Source organism: Calypte anna, chromosome 1, assembly GCF_003957555.1.
Source record: "Calypte anna isolate BGI_N300 chromosome 1, bCalAnn1_v1.p, whole genome shotgun sequence".
Classification (NCBI taxonomy): Eukaryota; Metazoa; Chordata; class Aves; order Apodiformes; family Trochilidae; genus Calypte; species Calypte anna.
The window spans coordinates 90,558,854-90,583,295 of record NC_044244.1 but is presented as its reverse complement, the minus strand read 5'-3'; the positions used below and the strand labels follow the sequence as shown (position 1 = coordinate 90,583,295).

General features: G+C 40.6%; 1 protein-coding gene across 1 annotated transcript; it reads right to left on the bottom strand.

Moving 5' to 3' along the window:
* Positions 1–960: 960 nt before the first annotated feature.
* On the bottom strand, positions 961–23,811 carry LOC103526105 (centrosomal protein of 83 kDa-like). Its single transcript, XM_030454421.1, is given in 16 exon segments — positions 961–1,068; positions 1,516–1,645; positions 1,928–1,995; positions 4,820–4,895; positions 5,172–5,224; positions 5,393–5,421; positions 6,285–6,399; positions 8,172–8,303; positions 9,458–9,706; positions 12,641–12,772; positions 13,049–13,141; positions 15,317–15,467; positions 20,322–20,704; positions 21,618–22,146; positions 23,148–23,233; positions 23,452–23,811. Coding segments are annotated over 16 exon segments (2,355 nt in total). The 5' UTR covers positions 23,473–23,811.
* Positions 23,812–24,442: the final 631 nt, after the last annotated feature.

The window sequence follows — 24,442 nt, the reverse complement described above, 5'->3', positions numbered from 1 at the left end:
CTCATCAATGCTGAGTACAGAGAGACAATCACCTCCCTATTTCTGCTGGTCACATCATTTCTAATACAAGCCAGGATACCACTGGCTTTCTTAGCCACCCAGGCACACTGCTGGCTCATATTCAGCCACTTGTCAATTAGAAGCCCCAGATCTTTTTCTGCCTGGCTGCTTTTCTGCCACACTTCCCCAGGCCTGTAGCATTGCATGGGGTTGTTGCGGCCTAGGTGCAGTACTTGGCATTTGGCCCTGCAGAAGCTCAAACTGTTGACATTGGCCCATCAATACAGTCTATACAAGTCTCTCTGCAGAGCCTCCCTGTACTCATGCAGATCAGTCTTCCTGCCTAACATTGTCTGCAAAATGTGTAATCTATTTGTTATATTTTTATCTCTTCTAAATTAATTTTTTAAAAGAGGATAATTCCTTAGTGCTGTTACAAAAATACAAGAGACACAGTATCAAAGGTAGCAAACCTTCTCAGCACTTTTCCCCTTTTATTTCATTTCATCCTGTCTTGTTGCATGGGAACTTCAGAATAACAATTAAAATGCAGACTGTAGCATTGTTAATAATCAAACCAGCAAAACTCCAAACCAATACAGTAACTTCTACACTGAATTATTTTTCTGTCCTGTCTTCCATTTAGTTTTACATACTATATTTTCATATCAGTGTTTGACTGACGCATCTCCTTTTTCACAAACTTCTTTCTTTTGAAGGAATTCCTGCAAGCCTGTCAGATATTGATCCCTAATTTGTCCCCAAAGAGATCGCCCTGCAGTTGTTTTAAAAAGTCTCAACTGCCTACACAAAATGGACTCCATTCAAGTCATTCTAGTGCTGAAAATACCATTGAATTCAGCTACAAAACTAAGTGTCATGTATTTTCAAAATTACTTCATATTTGTCAGTCACATCTTGGGCACAAAACATTGTTCAAGCTAAGAAAAGCAAAGTTCATTACCTATTTAACACCTGGTTTTCTTTTTCTAGCTCTTCCATCTTGGCTTCCAAAAGCTCTAGTTTCTCTCGCATCCTCCTTTGTTTATTATCTGTGAGAGTCTTTCTCTGTCAAACAGACATTTCACACAGAGCTAAATAATGCCTGGATAGAATAGATCCTGTAAAAATTAAATCTACATTGCATAGGGTTTCAAAGCTGTGACAGTTTTTAGGATTTTCCTTCCTCAAGGAAAAGTAGCACATTATTTATCTAGTATGCAAAACATCATCCTTCCTAATCAAGGACTGCACATCTTAAATACCTGTAAGACATGCACACAAGCATGTGAAAGGAGCCTCACAAAATCTTTGATGGCATTATAACAAATTTCTTGTCTGTTTTCGCATATCACATCAACCTATTTCTATGCTAATTTTGAAGAACCTGATATACTTCATTACTATATACAGTAGACTGAAAATAAAGTCTTAATATTAAAACAATTCTAGCTGGTCAAAGCAAAGCTGAACATTTCATAAGGTGAATGATTCATAAAGGAAGGGTCAACATGCCTTTTTCTGAGCAACAGCAGCTCGGTATAGCTTATTCTTCATTTCATTGTATTTCTCCTCTTTCTCTGTGATGCTCTGAGTAAGCACATGCTTCTCCTTCAGCCATTCAATATGTTTGTATTATAAAGCCCTTTGAAAAAAATAAAGTGAAAATGCTTAAGAGTTTATATAGATGCAGCAGGGCTTTGCATTAGTGCCTTAAGGCACTTAAAATAGATGTATCTTTTCACTAAAAAACCCACTTTACTTTTTATGAAAAACAAAAACAAATGCATCAAATGGTGAGACTCTGTGCAGCAGCTTTTATGAAACTCAGTCCAAGGCTTGGTAGCAGTGCACCCATACCACTCCAGTCTTGGGATGATGCAGTTTCCCTACACAAACTCTGATTAAATCACCATAAATTTCACACCAAACAGCCTTCAATTCCCCACAGTAGAAGTAGTAGGAATCATCCACTCTCATATCAGAACCAGGATCCTGGACCACTTGTTACACAAGTAGCAATTTTATTAGAACATGCAGTGTGGTTTGAACCCTGCTGATCTGTTGACTGTAAGTAACTACTACTACTACTACTATGTACTAGATGGCTGTCTTGAAAAGCATGGGGTCATTGTAAAAATATTTCATTTGAAAGAGTGTTTAAAAATGACAGATTAATTTTTTTTTTTTAGTGTCACTAACACTGTTCCTGAAATGCTTAACAAGTGCCTGTCTGAGCTCATCTCTGATCTGTGTCAGTCTCTTCATTTGCCTTCAGCCCTTTTGCTCATTTCACATTTCTAAGCTTAAGACTGATACAGCCAGGCAGGCAGCTGCTTTGCCTACTTAAGGCTCAGCTGTCATTATTTGATTTATCTCAAACTGTTTATCTTAGGCTTTATTTTTTGGTCTTTATTTCTCTTCCTCTTTAAGCCAAGCAAGCTCCTTTGGTGCCACTCAACTCTCAGAGTTTGAAATTGTAAGAATTACTGAACTGGGGAAAGAAGTCTTATCAGCCTCAGAGGCAGAAAAAAGAATGGAAAGGTGTCCCAAGGCCCCCAGGCACCAGCAGGACAGACCTGGACAACTTCCATGCAGGCACCAATGCTGCTTAATTTCTCCAGTATCAGCCTTGGTGCATCTCCTCTTATCTACATCCTTACACAAGGATCTCTGAGGACTGCCAAGGTCCTTCCACTGCCTGTCCAGGGAAATGTACTCCTGACTGCTCTATGGGCTTTCAATATGTCAATAACACTGACAGACTCACTCAAATAACAGTGACAATCTCACTCGAAATAGGAATGCACATTCCTAAAGTAAACATCCAAAGGATTTAATATGCTACTGACACATCAATGTATTCTGCAGCCCCAATGCAGTAATTTCTACCAGTGATAAACTTATAGGAACAATTTCCAGAAGTGCTAAACTGAAAAGCAACACTTACACTAATGACAACAAAGCAACTCCAGTACCAAGTCATGGCAACAGAGAGGTTAAAACAAAAATCACTACATATTTTTTGGAAGATATCTATTCAGTCTTGGACCCTGACTTTTTAAGAAACTCATCACACAGGAATCCAATACAAGTGAAACATGTATTTATTTATTTATTATGCTAGGAAATAATTAATAGCCACTATGTATTATCTCTCAATTTCTAAATTTCTGGAAAATCTTGACTGCTGTATGGGGTCTGGTTTTCTTGGCATTTATTAGCATGCTTTGTTGGTATGTGGTCAAGTTTGTGCAAAAAAGGAAAGTGCATATTTTTAATTTAGATGAGAAAACTACAAGATACCCAGTCAGTATTTATTCCCTCATATCAGCTGAAAGGATCTAGTGGGAGGGGAAAAAAAAACATTATAGACTGGGTCTCTGAAAACTTATCAAAGCACAAAGCAATGGTTAAATGTTTTTTCTAAACACTCTAGATCCACTTATAACTAATATAAGTCCGACAATCACTTCAGTATAAATAGGATTTTATTTTACACAAAGTGTTTTTCACTACACAGTAATTAATTGCAACAAATGGAAACAAATACCTATTTTTTTATTTACTGCAAGCAAAGCTTTTATACTTAATGCACAATAGATGGCATAGCTATTTTTTACAAATGTCCAATATTTCCCGTTCATTTTTTTATTTCTGAGTTTAGTCAGAATCTACACTCCATAGTTAAGTAATCCATGTGAAAGGAATAGAAGCAAAACACAAAGTAATGCCAAAGGGATGAAAATATTACTTCTGGTTCCAGATGAGCCTTTCCTGCCCAAGCAACAATTAATTTTGAGATACTGAGAACAAAATGCAGACACCAACTGGTAGCAGTAGCTTTTCAAAAGCCTTTCTTATTTATTCCTTTTCTCTTTACTCAACAGTTTTTCTAGAAGCTTTACAGTAAACAACTATTAGGCATAGGTTGAAAGGAAGGTAAGAGTCCTCAGAGGTTTATGTGTCCCCTAGAACTTAAAAAAACCTGACATCAAGCCCCAGCACTGAACAGAACCAGAGGACCACACAACATTTCGTAGCACATCTCTGGAGGTACCCAGACTCTTCTCTGCCATAACACAATGTGTGTTACAGTCAGCAGTGGCTGTACCAACCATTTCACAAAAACCAAGTACAGAGTCTGAAAACCCAACCTCTGCAGCCAGCACATAGAAAGGATGAGTTCCCTTTCTTTCTCCTCTTCCCACATAGGCAATGAGATACCCCAAATTCTGATTTCTAGAGGAAAAAAAAACACTGAACTTCAAGTGCACACAGCTTGCAGACTGCCTTGATGCACAGCTATCTCCTTACCTACTAAACAACATCATGGGAGAGCAGGAGTTAAAAGAATTAGGTTTTATTCTCAACACTACCATTAAGTCCCTCCACAATATCAGTATAGCTCCTTACACTATTTTATTCATTTATGAAACATCTGTTACACACTTGAAGAACCTCAGATGAGAGATGCAGTGTAAATGCAAACCATTAGCTAGAAACAATTTATAAGTTTCCATGGAAACTGAATCTGCAGTTAAATAGTGCATAACTGTATTCAATGTAACAGACTATAAACATTCAGCTTTTGAATCCTTGGTACCCACAAAACACAAAAAAACATAACCCATTTATAAAGGAAAGCCTGACTGCTCTCTGAACACTCACTGTTAAGTATCTGTTCTATGCCTTTTGTCTCTCAGAAAAAAAAAAAAAGGCTTGAAAAAAATCAATCTAAACTTCAAACAATGGATATGGTAACTAGCAGGACAAACTATATTTCCCTATAAAACATCAGAATGCAATAAAATCTTACCCATTTCAGATCAGCACGTTCACATTTCTTTTCATCCAACTCCTCTGTCTGATTACCTTGCTGCTGAACTTTCAATCTAATATTGTATAAAAGACATTATTTTAATCTAATTGAAATACAGATATTAGGGCAAAGAAGTTACATGCTAGGGCAAATCAATCTGATAACAGATTATATGGCATAAAATGAAATGTGGATAAATAATAAAAATAAATTTTTAGTTATTATTAGAATCCACACAGGAGTAAGAAAGGTGTTGATTTGTTTGCTTTTAGAGTATGGATTTTGCTCACAGTGGCTTTCACACAAATATTACAGTATAACAACTTCAATGAGAACTATAACAACCAACCTAGAGAGATAGCACATTAGGGTCCCAGCAGTACAGTCGCTGATAGGGTGACACTGTGTAAAAAGAAATATGGTGGGGTATGCCATATGAAAACATCATCTTTTCCTCAATTTTAACAGGAGTATTACAAAAATATGTCTTTTAAATGGTCATTAAAAATCAGCTTTTTTTAAAGGTTTAGATGAAAAATGTTACTTTTTTCGAAAAGAACCTTAAGTTGCCTTAAGAGTTTCCTTGTCTGACAGCAATCCTGCATCATAGATTAAAAAAAGTTAGAATGTAATTTTTGCTATCAACCTGATAATGTGCAGGATTAAAATAACTAGAAACTGGTTAGAAGGAAGGTAAAGATCACAATTCACATGACAGAATGAATCAATGAGGAAAACACTCAAGAAGAACAGAAGAGATATGGGCTGTCTTAACGTAACGGTGACATTTCAAAAGCTTTTGAAGAGGGTTACTAAATGATTTATACAGAAAATTTTTCTTTTTAGTTGCTGTTAGAGAACTTAATGTTTATGCAAGCCACAGAGAGAACTGTTCCAGGAAGATTTTGGGGTTATGGCAAATCAGTGAGGACAGTCCTCTTAAAAGCTGTGTAGCAATTTCAGTCATCAGCACATAAATGGTGCTTGAGACCTTTGGTTTTTCACTCCAATTTCACTTGGCCATTTCAGGTTACCTACAGGCTCAGCTCTATTATGCTCTTAGCCTGTCACCTACCTTCTTCAAAGAAGGAGCTAGAAATGGTATTTTGTTTCACGTGGCAGCCTTACCAAATGTTAATTTTCACAGGCACAGAATTAGAATCTGGCAATAGAAAAAACCCATAAAACAAGCTATGAAGTACTTCATAAAAACCAGATTATGTTCAAATTGTATCACAACTTCACCCATTTACATAAATGAAAAATTGTCCTGTAGCTGTCCTTAACCTAACAGACCAAGTGAAACAAGAGAGTTACTTCAGATACAAAAATGAATTTTCAGATCTAGGACTTAGAGCAGAAGAAGCTGAAGACTGCCAGGCAGTGTTTGGAGGACAAATAATTGCAGTATTCTAACCAAAACTTACAAAAGAAATCACTAGAAAATAATTGCACACTTTACCATCCATTTCACTATGAATCTTGTCTCTCTCTCTTTCTGCCTCGCTCTTTGTTCTTGCTGCCTCCAGTCTGACATTTGCTATTTCCAATTTATATGAATTTTTAAGTTCTTCTATCTAGGAATTTAGAAAAGAAAACCAAATCAACTGAAAGACACATATTCACAGCTTTAAGGTTTTCATGTGATACTGTGCTAACAAGGAAATTTAAAAAAAATTTAAAAATCATTAACTTTGCTTATTTTAAACATGTCTTAAATACTTTTTTCACCCACTGCTTTCCTAAAAGCCACTCCACAACATCCACTCTTCTTTTAGTGGGGACTAGATAGGTCCCGTAACACTAAGGCTATTGGCATGGTCCAACTCCACAAATCATACTCAGCTCTATTACAGGATTTTATTAATTTCTAAAGTTACACACTGAAGATTATTGAATGAGTTGTCAATCATCTTGAAATGTGAGTTTTATGTATTCCCTGATTTAAAAGTATTTAAGTGCTCAAACACAACATATGTTCCAGGAACCAGGGTGTCTGACTACTGGCAAGTATTTCATCTTTAATCAGAGAGTTATCACACTTTATACTGTAGAAAAGTTACTTTTAAGAAGCTGTTGTGATATACTCACAGATACACAGGAGTGCCTGTGGAAAATTGGTGTCTGAGTAAATGCTACACGTTCTACATGTAGCCTTTGAATATTAGGGTATTTCTTTTCTGAATACTTATTGCTTTAGCAGTGATCCAATATTGCTTAAGACCCTGATGCCTCACTAACTCAATAAGCAAGTCAGTTAACACATACTTCGGACTGAAGATCCCCCAGGGTCTAAAATATAGTTAAATTTAATTACCCCAAAGAAAACAGTGATACACAAAATCAGATTATCCATTGCTCCCTCAAGTAATTTTGATTTTTACAGTGCCTTGGACCTCCTGGAGTGCTACACTACTTGCTCAAAATCCAGGTCTTCCTGGTTTTAAACTGGATGTTAAATCAAATGCTTCTTGACCACTGTGATGTACACAAGAAATGGCCTCACTAGAGCAGGAGCTTTAAGAACATCAAATCAAAGACAATTACCACTTGCATGGAAATTTCCTATAGTTCAGGCATTTCTATGCAGTAATTACATGGTCAATGAGAATTAAATATCTAGAGGAAAGCACTTATAATGAAAACCCATTCACAATGACAAATGTAATTACAACCTGCTAGCGTATACAAGTGGCAAAAGGTTAAGAATGACACAGTAGCTTATTAAGTAACTACACAGTGGATATGATTGCTTAAATCCTAAGTTCAGAACATTTCAAGGCAACCTGCAAAGATTTAAGGTGGTTTTTTAAGGCACAAAATTCAAAAGATAAATGTGAGCACTTCCACACAGGAATTAAGTTTAACTCAGTTCAGAACTATCTAAAGCCTCTCCAGAAAGGAAAGAAAACAGCAGGGGATTAAATTTGCTGCCAGAAACTGATGGATGGGATCAATATTTATTACATGGTATTCTCTCCAGGACAGAGGGAATAAGAAAGAGCAGAAAGCTCATATTTACCCAAATAACTATTTCATTAGGACTAGTACCCTGACTTCGATATACATAGAGCATTATAACTAAAAACATAAAACTCTGTCTGAATCTGACACCCACACTAATCCTGTTATGCTGAAACTCAACAGCGATGTCAAGTTTCTTAAGCACTTTTAGGTTCTCCCTAAACTAGGAGCCCTCTGATCTTTCTTTTTTTCCTAAGTATTTCTAAAAATTCCAAATCTTAAGTCACAGCAGATACCATTGTCTTATTTTATGTAAAATACGAACAGAAAAACAGAACAGGATATAAAAAAAAAGTATTTCAGATACTATAAATCAGGCACTTACTTTAGCAGCTAAGGAACTGACTTCTAGTTCAGATTTGTCAAGTTTAGTAGTTAAAAGGCTGTTCTCCTCATGACTCATCTGCAGTTCTTTCTCAAGTCGATCAATCTGTAGTTCAGCAGACTTCTTTTCGGCCTTGATTAAAGAAGCCATTTGTGAGGGGCTTGACTTTCACTCAAAAGTCACTCACAAGTGACAAGCAATGTTTTTGCTAACATTGCCTGCACAGAATCACATTTTCAATCCTGCTTCACAAGAGACAGAGGTAACTGGACTTTGTTAGGATGCTGCAGCTATTCCTACCAGTAAGCTACTTGGTTGTAAACACAAGTAGTGCTCAAAATTATTTCAGATGGTTGTCATGTGCACCATGGACAGGAAATAAAATGCAATTTACTATAAGTATCATAGTCTCCAAACCGTGAGGCTTTACTAAGTAAAGGTAATCTGACCTTCAACTTCACCTCTGTGGTTCTAGACTGACCTAGCACCTAGCAAGACTTTTTGATAAGGGCTCTAAATTAAGAATATTGCAGCATTTTTCCTTTTAAAACTGTAACCAGAGCATTTTGTAACAAAGGTAGACAGCACTGGAAACAGTCAAAAAAGATGAGCCACCTATCTGTATGATGCCAGGCTCACTACAAACATAGAGACTAAGAACTGGCAGAGAAAGGCTGAAGACCACAGATGAGGAATAAGTGCAACCCTGAAAAACATACAACAGGCCAGAAATACCAAAGGTTCTTTAAGGCAGAGTAACAGCCAAGAAATAAACTATTGCAGTAATGTGTTGGGAGAGACAACGGGAGATAAGAAAAAAGACACAAAGCAAGAATTAAAGAAATAACAGAGCACCACCTGACACTTTTAAAAGAATACAAAACCTTCCATAGCAGGTTACTAACTTACAGTCACCAGTTTCTAACCTCAGTTCAGTGACAAGTGACAACCCCAGCATCTTTACTGACTGCAAACATGAGTAGCACTTGCATGTATTTTTACCAAGAACATCATCCAACAGAATCTCTGTTGAGCTCTCCACCTTTCCAAAGCAGAACTGGAAGTACCTGACCCCCAAGGTACTGACAATTTCTTCTTAAATCTGAAATATGCAGACTCAAGTTGCATTCTGTATCAGTGATTTCAGTGACTGTTCTATCAGTGTTACTCTACACTCTATGAGAAGGGAAAATAAAAAACAAGAAAACAAACCCCAAAAACCCCAAACCAAACCAAAGAAGAAATAACAACAACCCATAAAAATAATAATAAAAATATAATCTTACCTCTAGAGACCTTGTCATAGCCTGCATCTCAGCTAACTGCCGTGCTTGTGCTCTTTGAATATTTTCTGCTTGTGCACTGCAATTGTCTCTTTCTGCTCTTAATTCTGATACTTCAGCCTCTAAGCCTTTTAATTTTTGACACAGTTGTGCCTTTTCTCTAGAAAGTGCTTCCACACGTTTACTGTCCTTTGTGGGATCAACACTAAGCAGCTGGTTGTGGAGTTCTTTATCTTTAGCCAGTCTTGCAATCTGATAGTTGTTATCAGAAAAATAAAAGCTTTCACAGTGATTAGGTATCACACAGCAACAAACATAGCAGTTGACAGTTCAGCAATGTACATATGAAATATGTATTCACATTTATTTTCTTTCTTAGAGTAGGAAAATCAAACAGACCCATTCGTCAGTGCTTTTTTCCCCCTCTTGTCACTGATAAGGCTTGTCCTTAGGCCTCAGATGTCTCTGAGCCCCCCTAGCATTCTGTGGGAGTAAATCAGAACCCGAAGTAGCGGAAGAAAATGTTTGGGATGATTCAAACCACTGGACACACACAAGTCCTTGCAGTGGATCCAAGCATTTTGAAGGAGCTCACTGGTATAATTGCAACATTATTCACTATCATCTTTGAAAAGTCCCTGCAATCAGAGAAAGTCCCTGATGAATGGGAAGAGGCAGAGAGCACACCACAAAAAGGTCAGGAAGGACCCAGATAAGTACAGGACAGACAGTTTCTCATCAGTCTCTATGAAGGTTATGAAGCAAATCTTCTTAAAAGTCATTTTTAAACAGATGAAAGACAAGGTGATGAAAGGTACAGTTTATGAAGGGCAAATTGTGCCCTACCTCCTCCTCTGCTTTCTGGGAAGAGGTGACTGGCACTGCAGACAAGGAGAGAGCAGTGGATCTTGTACCCCTTGATTTTAACAAGACCTTTGATACACTCTCCCATCATCTCTCCCACTAAATTGGTGAGATATGGGCTGGGAAAGTGGATGACAAAGGGGGTGGAAAGCTGGCTGGGCTGCTAGCTGAAAGAGGGATGATGAGTGTTGCTGAGCCCAGTGACTGCCTGTAATGAGCAGGGGTCTTTCTGAGGTCAGACAGAGTCCAACACTGATTGATGTCCTCATTACTGACCTGGAGGATGGGATGAAGGACACTAAGCAAACTCACAGGTGACACCAAACTGGAGGGAAATGGTCGATAGGCTGGAAAGCAAAACTGCTATTCAGGGATCTGGACAGGCAGGAGGAAGGGGCTGAAGGGAACATCTTCAGCAAGAGCAAATACAAAGTATTTGTACCCAGTGCAACTGCACAGTCTGTGGGCAACTGCGTAGGAAGCAGATCCATGGAAAAGGATCTGAAGTCCTAAAGCACAAGCTGAACAGTAGTCAGCAGAGAACCCTCACAGCAAAGATCACCAACTGCATCCTGGCAGACTGGCATAAGGATAACTAGCAGATCCAGGGAAGTGAGCCTTTGTCACCTACCAGTACTTGTCATCGGGAGTCTGTGTCCAGTACACAGAGAAGGACAGAATGATTCAAGTCCAGTGGATGACCACCAAGGTGGCCAGTGGGTTGGAGAACATGACATGTAAGGAAAAGCTGAGAGAACTACACCTCTTCACATTGCAGAAGACAAGGCTCAGAGTGGGTTTTATTCCTCTCTATTCACAACAAAGGGAGACAGAGAAGATGGATCTCCTCTCAGAGGGGCATGGTGATGGGAAGAGAGGCAACAGACACAAGATGGAACCTGTGAAATTACAATTGGATATCAAGAAAAAGGTTTACCATGAAAATGCTTAAACACTGGAATAGGCTGTCCAGAAAGCTGTGGAATTTCCATCCTCACAGCTGTTGAAGACTTGACTGAACGTGGCCACGAGGAACACATCAACATTATAAGCAGCATGTTGGACTACATTATGATTCCACAATGCTGTAACCACAACTGAACTCAAATCTATTTGTAACTCAAGACAAGCAACAGATTTGGCCATGTCACACAGACGGTAAAGAAAAAAAATTAGAGTTCTCTTGATATTTGGAGACTAATCCAAACTCCAGTCTACAGCAGTCCATTTAGAAGTTGCAGCACTGATCTCAATGGAGCAAAAAAAATGACAGCAGCAAAAGCCCTCCAAATCCCTTCCAGCAGGAAATTCAAACACCTATCACATCACACGTGCCCAACCCAACATTTATAAAATAAGGATGGTTTTGTAGCCTCCTTGTGCTAATTGGTGTGGAAGGTTACAAAGGCTCTGAGAAAGAGAAACTAGATCACATTGTGCTCAAGGTACTTTGATTCTCTCTGCAAGTGTGCCAGTTACTTGCAAGACCAGCACAAACTCAACAAGCCCACAAGAGAGACAGGCTGTAAAGCAGCATGTGGGTTTAGCTCCAGGAAGGACAACTGCTCTGTTTTTAATGCTTTGCATTTGCAAATTTGGATTGATTTTGAAAGTGATGATTGCTTTGATTTCTGTCTCATGTTTGGACTAATACATTCCAATCTGACATCTTAGGAGATATGCTCCCAGACAAATACTTAAATGAATATGCAGAGGACATATGCAACACTCATTTAGACTGCTGCATATATTTAAAACATAAATAAGCTGGCAATTTAGTTAGCTACACTTCTGAAAGTCCAGTTCTGAAACAGAACATTCATCAATGGCTTATTCAGGAGTCAGTACAACTGAAACTGAGTACCAAAGTTTCCTTTTGACCACCCCTGTCTCTTGTAAGGGTTATCTGGTATTAACAACATCTTCCTCTGTCTTCTTCTTAGATTAGCTGCCACAGAAGTAGTTCAAAATCTAAACTTATACAGGCTGCTGAGATAATTTACTAATTTCAGATTAGCATAATGTCTCAAGTCCATCACAAATGAGATTTAAAAAAGCATTAAGCAAAGCCTCTGGCTGTCATTTAGCAGAAGGCAAGTCTATCCTTACTTGTAGCAGCACAAATGCTGTTGCGAGACACCACTGAACAAACCTACAGAGACAGCTTTAGGCTAAGTCATAAAAGTGCTTCAAGAGAACACAAATGAATGCTACAACATGAAATGGTGTCAGACTGGCAGCCCATCAAGCACCAGCGTTTTCACAAAGTCCAAGCAGCTTTGTCAGCAGATACATTTTAAGCTACTGCAACATTCTGCGTACCTCAGCCTCATATTTTATTTTCTTCATCTCTGAAATACGTGTGTGTTCTTCCTTTTGATGTTCAAATTCTGATTTCAGAAAAGTGTGTTCATAACGAAGTTTGTTATATTCTGTTCTGTATTTTTCCACTTCCTAAATTGGATAAATTAAAAAAAAAAAAAATCAGAAGATTTCAGATTTATTTTCTTTGAATGTCCATGCAATGTTCCTATCATTTCCAATTTGTATCTGAAGAACTAAATCCATCCTTCTCCCTCTTCTAGGGATTACTGCCTGGGGCAAGAGTACCAAGCAAAAAATACCACACTTCGGTGCTCCCCCTTCGGTTCTAAATTCCCAAGGCTTTAGGAACAACAATAAGCTGGTGATGACAACTCTAAATGAAACAGAAATTTAATCCTGACTTACATTTTCTAGCTTCCGATAACGTTCTGTCATAGGGGATTCCAATTCCTGCTGTATTTGTGCAGTTAACAGCTCTAACTTTTGAGGAGTTAGCACCTTAAGACAGAAAGGTATTATAAATAAACCAGTCATAATCTATTGCTTACACAGTGATAGGATAAATAGCCAGAATCAAGCCTTTCAGTATGACTTAGGAAGCCTGCTTAATTTTCTGTGTTTTCCTGAAGAATTTTCAATAGTACAAAAGGTAAATGGGTTCTGGTTTGAAATGAAACTAAGATCAGGAAGAATCCCAGCTGCAATGTATTTTACTAAGTTTTCTTTGCTGTGGTTAATACAGCAAACTATCAGCCAAGAAAAGCTGTTTAAAAAGCTGTCATCCACAACCTCTGACATATTCAAAGCAATCCTACTTTTCTTCCACTTATCTGTACCCTGAAGTCCTTGAAAACTATTTGCAGTAATGGTACTGAGGCATCTCCTCCATTTGGGAGCCTGGAGTCCTTTGCCAGATGTTCTGTTTGTTTCCTAAGGACATGTGCCACATTAGTTTAAGGAAACAAGCAATTGCAGAAAGCAGGTTCTAGGTTACCTAGGTTCTAGTTCTAGGCATCTGAGGTAATCCTCCTGGGCAGATGATTCTTCTTGTAACAGGAGAACACAAAGAGACTGAGGGTCTTACTAATAACATAGCACACAAAACCAGAAATTCGAAGATTCAGTGACACAAGGCAACAATCATTTCAATTCATGGTCACTCTACAGAATCATAGAATCATAGAATTGGCTGGGTTGGAAGGGACCTCAGAGATCATCAAGTCCAACCCTTGATCCACTACTGCTCCAGTCACCAGACCATGGCACTGAGTGCCACATCCAGTCGCTTTTTAAATATCTCCAAGGATGGAGAATCCACTACTTCCCTGGGCAGCCCATTCCAATGCTTGATCACCCTCTCCGTAAAGAAATTCTTTCTAATATCCAACCTAAACTTCCCCTGGCACAACTTAAGACCATGCCCTCTTGTCTTGTTGAAAGTCGTCTGGCAAAAGAGACCAACCCCCCCCTGGCTACACCCTCCTTTCAAGGAGTTGTAGAGAGCGATGAGGTCTTCCCTGAGCCGCCTCTTCTCCAGGCTGAACAACCCCAGCTCTCTCAGCCTCTCCTCATAGGGTCTGAGCTTGAGTCCCTTCACCAGCCTGGTTGCCCTCCTTTGGACTTGCTCCAGGACCTCAATCTCCTTCCGGAACTGAGGAGCCCAGAACTGGACACAGTACTCGAGGTGTGGCCTCACCAGTGCTGAGTACAGGGGGAGAATCACTTCCTTGGACCTGCTGGCCACGCTGTTCCTGATACAGGCCAGGATGCCATTGGTCTTCTTGGCCACCTGGGCACACTGCTGGCTCATGTTCAGCTTCCTGTTGATCCAGACTCCCAGGTCCCTTTCTGCCTGGCTGCTCTCAGCCACTCTGTGCCCAGCCTGGAGCTCCCCATGGGGTTGTTGTGGCCAAAGTGCAGGACCCAGCACTTGGCCGTGTTAAACCTCATCCCATTGGAATCATCCCAACTCTCCAGTCTGTCCAGGTCGCTCTGCAGAGCCCTCCTGCCTTCCAGTTGATCGACACTTCCCCCTGCTTAGTGTTGTCTGCGAATTTGCTGATGATGGACTCAATCCCCTCACCTAAATCATCAATGAAGATATTGAACAGAACTGGGCCCAACACTGATCCCTGGGGGACACCACTAGTGACCGGCTGCCAACTGGATGCAGCCCCGTTCAGCAACACTCTCTGGGCCCGGCCCTCCAGCCAGTTCTTAACCCAGAACAGGGTGCTCATGTCCAAGCCGCGGGCTGATAGTTTTTTCAGGAGGATGCTGTGGGAGACGGTGTCAAAGGCCTTGCTGAAGTCCAGGTAGACCACATCCACAGCCTTCCCCTCATCCACCAGTCGGGTCACCTGATCATAAAAGGAGATCAGGTTGGTCAGGCATGACCTGCCCTTCCTAAACCCGTGCTGTCTGGGTCTGATCCCTTGCCCATCCTGCAGGTGCTGTGTGATTGCACTGAGGATGATCTGTTCCATGACCCTGCCAGGCACTGAGGTCAGGCTGACGGGCCTGTAAGAAGAAACATTACTGGCATTGGGTGAGTTTCGAGATACCTGAAATATATCCAAGCTAAGTATATACATGTTACATAAAAAGAAAAATGCACGTGGCCCTGTTACAGGATTAAAAATCATATTAAGTCATGCTAGTAAACTGTCTCACCTGCATCTTCAGTTTTTCCAACTCTCGTGTTTTAGCCAGCAACTCCTCCTGATACTCAGCAAGAAGCTGCTGAAATCTGTCATGCACAGTCTCCTTTTCAACTAACAACCTCTTCAGTTCATCTTGTGCCTTTGTATATTCTTCCTGTAATCTGTAAGAGAAAATATGCATTTATTTATATTTACGCTCTGCATTTAGGTCTTAAAGCTCAAAAATATCAAGTGCAGGAGCAAATGTTTAAATGACAAGCTATAACTAAACTTTTAGTATCTTCTTCCTGTAGTACAAAATAAAATAACTAATCTACAATGTCATCCACTTTTTCTGCTCACATCTCAGAAGATTAAGTCACCTGAAAAAACAAAAGGGCATTCACAGATCAGAGATTTTACACAGTTCTTTTGCTTTCAGACTCCTGGCTCTGCAGTAGCTCAGGTTAGAAACATTTATTGGAAGGGCAACTCTGCTCTGCTCATTCATTGTTCCGCCTGGAGAAGGCTCTGGTTAGACCTTATAGCTGCCTTCCAGTCCCTGAAGGGCCTACACAAAAGCTGGGAAGGGACTTTTCATAAGGGCATGTTGGAAATAGATGATCCTTTAAGGACCCTTCCAAGCCAAACCATTCTATAATTCTGCCTGCCCAAAAAAGCATTAGCCTTTCTAGAAGCATAGGATAAATTTAAACACGGAGATTATTTGAGTCAATACAAACTAAGCAAAAGCACTTTTCTCTGACAGATTACAAAAAATGTTGGTTTTACTTCTACTTGTACACTGGGAATCAAACCATGTTGCTCATAATGCCCTAATTATACCTTGGTAATGACAGTTTAAGCAGAGTCCCAAGATGCCAGTTGAACAGAGCCTTTACTGCTACTTGTCACAGGTACCGTCTGTCACACTATCCAAACAAGTTGTCACATATCCAAACTACTCAATGCACCGTCATTTCAGCTGGAACAAAAGCGGGTAATTCTCACTGTTTAAGTCCTTTCAAGCCCCCTCTGCAAAGAGTTAAGGTTCTACAGACAGTCTGGAAGACACCTGCTGAAAGTTCAGCCCTAAAATAGAACACCGAAAACAAGGAAGTGACTTGTATTGAAGTTCATCTGTTCTTGTGACCTTCCCAGAAAGAGTTTTGCTAAATGTAGCAACATCAGATTGATGTGAGAAAGCTGCAAATGATCAGATGATGAGCAATAAGGAAGTATTCTTTTAAACCTCGTTAGTTCTTTTTGATATTAAAGGCAAGATATACTGATTTGACCGTTAATGATATTTCTAAAGCATCTGTGGGAGGGAGGGCTGCAACTTAATTTTAAGGAAGTTACAAAGCTTTGAAATCAACTACTCTGCTGTTTTAGCTCTTGGCATAACTGGACTGAAGCTGAAGAACTCCATGGCTGCAGTGTACAAAGTGTACTTCAGTTACAGGGTATAAACTCAGTACTAAGAAAAACAAAAAACAGGAAAATATTACAACTCTATCATCACTGCAAATACCTCATCCTCTTTACATTTGCTGTTGAATTTATAATATTTTCTAGCATTCCACTCTTTAAATCTTTTATTGACCTATCTTAAACACTTCCCATTTCATTTTATCAAGAAGATGAAATTCTAGACTCCATATAGGAAAATAAACATTGTACAAAGACATGCTAATGTTAACAGAGTCTTACATTCAGATTTTCTTTCCCATTTTTCCTTCCACCATCATTAAGATTGGAAAGGATCAGAGGAAAATCTACCAGAGTTACAACACAAGTGTAGGCAAAGTGACCACAGCACCTTTGTATTCTGCTTCACCCAAATTTACTGAAAGAATACAGAGGATAAGAGGAAAGGAATTGGAATAAATAACATTCTCCTCAGTGACTTTCCTATATGCTCAACCAAACTGAAACACAAATGGCACAAGTTCTGAAGAACCTTCTGACCAATGCAGTATCTATTTTTCACACCTGAATATTGTTGGTTGCTGAAACACAAAGAACAAGAGCAATTTTCAAGTAATATAAGTACAGTTTCAATTGTTAAACCAATAGGTGTATAAGGAGAACTGGTCAGTGATCCAAAGGACAATAAACCATGTGAGGGGATGGAAAGTTCTGGAACACAGAAAAAACCTAAGGCAGCAACCTCAGAATTTCTAAGCCTATATACAGCATTATCATGATAATTGTACAAAACAAACCAACAAAACAAACCAACCTGAAGCAACAGGCAACACTGTCTCAGATCTTTGCTTTTCTAAAGTCAGCTCTGAATCCTGCAGCTTACATGGGTAAGAGGTAGCCCTGAAGTGGCATTAACAGATACAAAGTGAAAGACACCAAAAAGCCACGGCATTTTCTGAGACCATTTCAACCAAAAGAAATATATAAATAGAATGGCAACCTTTTGTACTCTCAGTTCCAAAATGCAAAATCCTTAGCTGAAAGCATGTCAGGAAAAAAACTACTTTGGCTTGCAGGGACATCTAGTGGCAAGTTTCACAACTTGCATTCCTTGTGACAATTCTGAAATAACATGTACTAATACAGTGATCTCGTTACTTTGAGAGTGCTTGAAATCATCCATAGCAACTGGTAAGATATACCTACCTACAAATAAATAATTAAAAATAAAAAATTATTCTAGTTTTTTCACCAAATCATTAAATAATTCCTGGCAGTGAACCATCGATAGTCAACATCAATTAGGGATACATACCTTGTGAATACATTACTTGCAATAATTTTTATGGTAGTTGCTCATAGTCAATGAACACACCTTAATCTTGAAATAGCACAAGATTATATGCATAATGTTTGAGAAATGCCTTAAAGTTAAAATTTATTTCTGTCTTGAAGGTTTGTTCAAGAAGTATTTTAACTAAAATAAAGCCACGTCATATGTAACATTAATTCTCTACCTATATATTTGCTGGACTTACTAAACCAGCAATATTAATTGTGGAACATCTAACTCAATGAAATAACAATTATATTTCCAAGAATTACCTTTGGTTTGCCTTTCTGTGCCAACTGTTTATTTTCATACAGAAACGTTGCTTAAACACCTACTCCACATCTCTCCTTTATATCTACACATTATCTTCTCTTACAAGATTTTTCAGCTACATTACTTTAACACTTTGTTTGCTACAAGTTGAAATGCTGACAATATTTGTATTTCGAGAAAACTACGAAGTTATCAATACAATTTTATTTTTATTGTATGTTGCTCACAGTAACAAGTCTTCTAAGTACAAGTACTAAAACTCTCATCAAGATCTGTTGAGAGCCAAACAGCTGTTTCACACAACACATGGTTTAATCCATTGCCCGCTTCTGTCAGAATTCCAGACTTCCTTAGACACAATTTTGGGTTTGGTTTCATTTTGTTTTCTGTCATTGAATCAGCCACAATCTTGTGAAGCAACACAAACGATTTGCCTGAAAGCCTAAGTGAGACATTCGAAGAACAACTTCATCAAAGTGACTCTTCCAACACGACCCCTTCTCATCCTTGCTGAAGAGGCTACATTAAGACCAGACAAAGAACCAAGGAGAGAGTGCACTCCAAGACAAGAACTCACTATCAGCAGGAACAAGAGGTTCCACTCCTCCTTTCTTTGCACCCATTCCTAGAGCTGTCATTCACCAGACCCTTTCATGATCTGCTTTAACTCAAGAAGCCAACACACTTAAACAAGCAGGAAACATTCCAGTTTTTCTCTGGGGCCAGTGACTCATGCTGGCTGTTCATGGAAAAATCCAACCAACTACACCATGGGTGAAAGCAGGCAGCTGGCACTGGCGAGCAGAAAGGAACAAAGAGCCAAGCAAATCAGCTGGAGAAGGAGCAAAGCTTTCTCCTTTCAGGAGCAGAGAGTTCTCCCACAATGAGCTCAGATGCTGATGAAATCACAGCCCTCGACTAGAGAGCTTTCAGACAGTCAAGTGAAACAAATTTTTCCTTAAATGACTATGCAACACCCTTAAGAGATCAGACTTCCCATGTAGTGAATAAAAAACAAAACAAAATTATATATAATTTCATAAATATGACAGCATACCTCTCATTCCTTTAACATTCCATATTCTACTAATTCACTATAAGAACCCTGCAATAGCCAATGCATTCATCTTAGAAACATATAAATACACATCTAAGGGGAAAACATAACAAAGAGAAATATGAAAATATTTATTACAGGAAGTTCCATAATCTGGATTCTGCTCAGATATCATTCGAGAGAAACCAGGGAAAAAAGACATTTAATACACTTAATACCTTTGCGTATTGCAAAAATTGGAGAAATTTCAGAGTACATTTGTCTGCTTCTGCATTTCAGAAGGTATCAGTCTCATTCAAACCACTATCACCTCCTCAACAGTACTGATCAAAGTACAAATTCCAATAACAAGCACATATTACTTCAGTGCCCATTCCTACTATTAGCACACATTATCACCCTTTCAGTTTCTGTCTTATAGCGGATACATTTTCTATTAACTGAAAAGTAACTAGGCTGTATCTTAACTGTTGCTTCAGACACTACAGACACTACCAAGTCAAACTGACAGCAGCTACTGATCAAACTGAAGTTTTGCATGGGAGCTACCCCTGGTAACTCTGGCTGGACTCTTGTCTACAGTGAGTCTACATATGCTACATATATTTTCCCCTGCTTTCTCATGACAAGAGGCCCTCAGACACAGATGAAAAACTCATGCTCACTAAAACCTCATTCAAAGCTTTACCCGCCTACCCCTCAGCTGTGCCCAGCCTCCCCGGTCCTCCGACCCCCCGATCCCATCCGATCCGATCCGATCCGATCCGATCCGATTCCGATTCCGATTCCGATTCCGATCCGATTCCTATCCGATCCGATCCGATCCGATCCGATCCGATCCGATCCGATCCGATCCGATCCGATCCGATCCGATCCGATGCCCTCCCCGCCGGCAGCGGCCGCCACCGCTTCCAGCAATTTAAAAATGGCGCCTCCCCTCACCTCACCGCCCGCAGCCGCCTCCGCCCGACAGGGTCGCGCGGAGCACGCTGGGAGCGCAGGGGACGGCGTTGCCGGGGAAACGGGCGCGTGCGCAGAAGGGCCCGCCCACCCGTGCGCGGGGCAGCAGCCGCGGCTCCGCCAGTGCAGTGCGGGCTGAGCGAGGGCCCGGAGCATCTTTGTGCCGGGCGCAGCGCCCGGCCGGTGAACGGGGGATGTGTCCAACGCGTGGCTTTGTGCCGCTGCCGGGCAGCTCTCAGCTTCTGCAGCGAATTCCCCACGTCCTGTGCCGATCGGTGCGGTTTTCCCTTCTGAAGCAGAGAGGGAAACGGGCAGGCAAAGGGGGAGGCGGCGGTGCAGCTGACAGCGATGTCTGATAATAGATGCTGAGAACAACAGAACTAGATAATACTTCTAATAGATGCGGATAACAGATAGCTGAGGGGAAAAGGTGCGCGTTGTGTTTGTCTCCAGCCGCACCGAGCCGCTCCGGTCCCGGTGCTCACGCCGCCACAAACCCACTCCGGGCGTTCTTGGCCATTGGTCGCTCCTCCCCGACAGAAACCGGAGATTTTTCATTCAGCCCGGTACTGACACTCCCCTGGTAAGGTTAACAGCCATTTAATAGGGACTGTTCAGGGCTTCAGGAGATGAGGAGGTGGCTCCTGCTGATGTCACACACACACCCGCAAAGAAGAGAAAAAGCGCCAAATGTTTTATTTGCTTGCAGCCCTATGCAGAGGTGACAGTGGCGATTGGCTCCCCTTGAGGTGGTTCTAAACTCAGTTACTAAGAAGGTGTCTAAAGCCATAAAGCTCATTACAGTCACTCCCAGAGCCAGTACTCAAGTGTCTAAAGCATTTCCCACTCTCTCCCACAGCTACACTGACAAGAATCGAGCACTGCCCTGGAGGAGCGACTGTGCAGGCTGAGGTTGTACAGGAGAACCCCTGTGTTGTCCTTGTGGTCAGTGCCTTGGTAATATTAGAAGTATCAACAGTATTCCATCTATACCCATGTACAACTATACTGAGATAAGTAACATCACAATAGCTTCACCGTCCAAAGTAAATTAAAATTTAATTTTTATGCAAAACAGATTTTTGATGGGAAAGAAAAGCTGTAATTCTACACAGCTTTACACTTTAGAAAAACATTTTCAAAAAGTATTAAGAAGCTGCATGCCTGACCCTTTTTTTCTGTGTCAAATTTCCTCATTTTTAGCTTCTTTTTGCTTCACTACCATCTCTACAACTATCACAACTACTGAGGTTAAGCTGCAGCCTTCCTCCCCTGTACAGTTTCATTCACAGGAATGGTAATGTTAGGAAACATTTTTTCACTGAGAGGGTGTGAGGCGTTGGAATGTCCTCCCTGGGACAGTGGTGGAGGTAATCCTGAAGGCAAGGCAGAAAATTTTAAAAGGCCCAAATACCTATATATTTCCTCTTGTAACATCTGAGAAATAAAGCCATAGTCTCTTTTAAATTGTGCTTTTAAATTCTCAATATCATCAGCTAATTGGGACTGTGTCTCTTTGATTTCCCTTAGTTCCTCCAGTATCACAGAAAGCTTTCCCTGGCTGTCCAGGGTACTTGGCACAGCAGGACCAAAGGAAGTATTCCCATTACTCTCTGCTGAGCCAGAGGTCCCACTTGAGCATTCATCATCACTGACATATTTTGGTTTGGCAACAATGGTGGCACTGCCCCCGTACGTTCTTGAACTCATTTCTGGCTGAAATTCATCCAAGGAATTTTTCAGATGAGCGATGTTGTCAGCACTACCAAATTTGTTTCGGATCAGGTTTGCAAACTCTCTCGACTTGCTGAAAACAAAGACAGGAGGTGTCAAGGATACACCTGGCACACTCGACTTGCTGCTCTCTGCTCCATGCCCAGAGGCACAAGACTCTCTGCAGGTGAGCAATGGAGTGGGCAGATTTCTGGTTCTTCTTCTCAAAGACTTGTTTAATGGGGCCAGCCTGTTGCTTGTCTGCACTGTTTACCAGTTTCAAATACTCTGCCATGTTTCCATCTCTAATCCGAGTACTGACTGCTGAGGAACTTCACACATCATGCATCTCCACTGATCATGACTCTGGGTGCAACCATCCAGCCAGTTCCTTATACCATGAGTTGTCCATCCATCATACCCTTCCACTTTGGAGATCAGAATGGACAGTGTCAAATGCTTTGCACAGGTCCAGGTAGATGACATCTGTTGCTCTGCCTTTGTCTACTGAGTCTGTGACCCCATCATAACAGGCCACCAGATTAGTCAGGCAGGACTTGCTCTTAGTGAAGCTGTGTTGACTGTCACCAGTCACCCCTTTGTTATCTGCTTGCCTTAGCAGAGCCTTCAGGAGCATCTGCTCCATCATCTTGCCAGGCACAGAGGTGAGACTGACTGGCCTGTAGTTCCCTTTTTTGAAAATGGGGGTTATACTTCCCCTTTTCCAGTCAGCAGGAACTTCACCAGACTGCCATGACTTTTCAAATATGATGGACACTGGCTTTGGAACATCATCCATGAGTTCTTTCGGGTGCCAGGGGTGAATCCCATCTGGCCCCATGGGCTTCTTAATCTTCAAGTGTTCTTTTAAAATTATAAGACACACAGTACTATTGTCGTAGCTAAAAAATGACTTTAATAGAAGTAAAAATGGACTGGCATACGATACTTTGGAAATAATTCTTTAAGTGTATTTACTGGGCCTGGAACAAATTCAGTTAGGAAAAAAAGCTCAGTAGAAAACAAGAGTTTCCTGAAACAACCTACAACATTTTTGAATAAGCTTTGGAACAAAGTTATACTGTAGTAAATCACCGCACTGTATACACACAATAGACAGATCCATCACTGAGGTCACTCAGCACAAGCTGTACATAACTTCCAAGAATGGGTGGGCCTATCTCTAACCTTTACACAGCATTCAGTGTTTACTTCCTTAGTACAAAATAGTTTAAAAATATATTGTAATAATTGGACACAAGCCCAAACCAGGCCCTTTCTCCTCATGTCCTCTCCCTCACTGGGGTCTCCAGCCATCAGCAAGGTCTATCATCACCATGCATCACCTACTGCCTTCCTGGAGCCTCAAGGTCACAACATCAATAGAGACAAAAAGAACAAGACTGCCAAGGGAACACATCTGCTGAAAGTTGCATTCTTTTGGAGTTACGGAAATCAATTAGCATGTAGCTAATCTGCTTCTGAAAGGAGTAAAACTTATCACAAGGTCAGTTTAAATTCAGTGAAGTTTAGAAAAGAATTTAGACACAATTCCCAAAACACTACCAGGAGTAGTTTTTTAGCTTGCTGGACTGAGACCTCACCAAGGGCACAGAAGAGTCATATCCAAAATATTCCTCTGATTGTACCTGGCCAAACAAGGCAGCTGTCCTCTTGCCACCATGAGGCAAGGTTGGGTCAAGCAACAGAGGCTGCTGACATCTCATGTTGGTGGGGTGGTTTTTTGGGGGTGGAGTTGCGGGGTGTTTTTTTGGGGGGGAGCTGGGGATTAGCAGTAGATGAGAGGAAGCTGTCTCAAGACAAGCAGTAACAAAAGAAAGGCAATGCACCAGTCCAGAGATTGAGGAAATGCCAGGGACATGTCCAGAGACATTTTGGCTTCTACAAAAAACAGGGAAACACTTTGCTACAACCCAGTTGAGAACTAATTGTAATGTTTGTGCTACTCAGAGAGCAGCTTTTGAGAACAGTGACTTAGGAGTGCAGCAATTCAGGCTCCTTGCCTGCAGCAGAGCCAGAGACCACAGATTATAAGACAGGTACCTCTGAGAGGTAAAGCCTTCTACCCCAACTCCCTCTTTTCCAAAGAGCCCAGCAGATCCCCAGCTGCATGGTGAAGCTGTTCACACAGCCCATCCCAATCCAAAGTCCAGGGATTCGAAAGGGATAGCAGAACAACTGCTTGGTGCAGTGGACACACCAGCACTGCAAGGAACCCTTCTTCATGCAGGAGATGGCAGGTGAACTTGCCATCTCAAATGGTAAGCACAGACCTGGGTAAAGGTGACCTCCAATTCATAAAGAAGCATTTAGAGCACAATGCTTTGAAAATCCAATCACAGGACCAAGGATAGGGATTTCATTGGCAT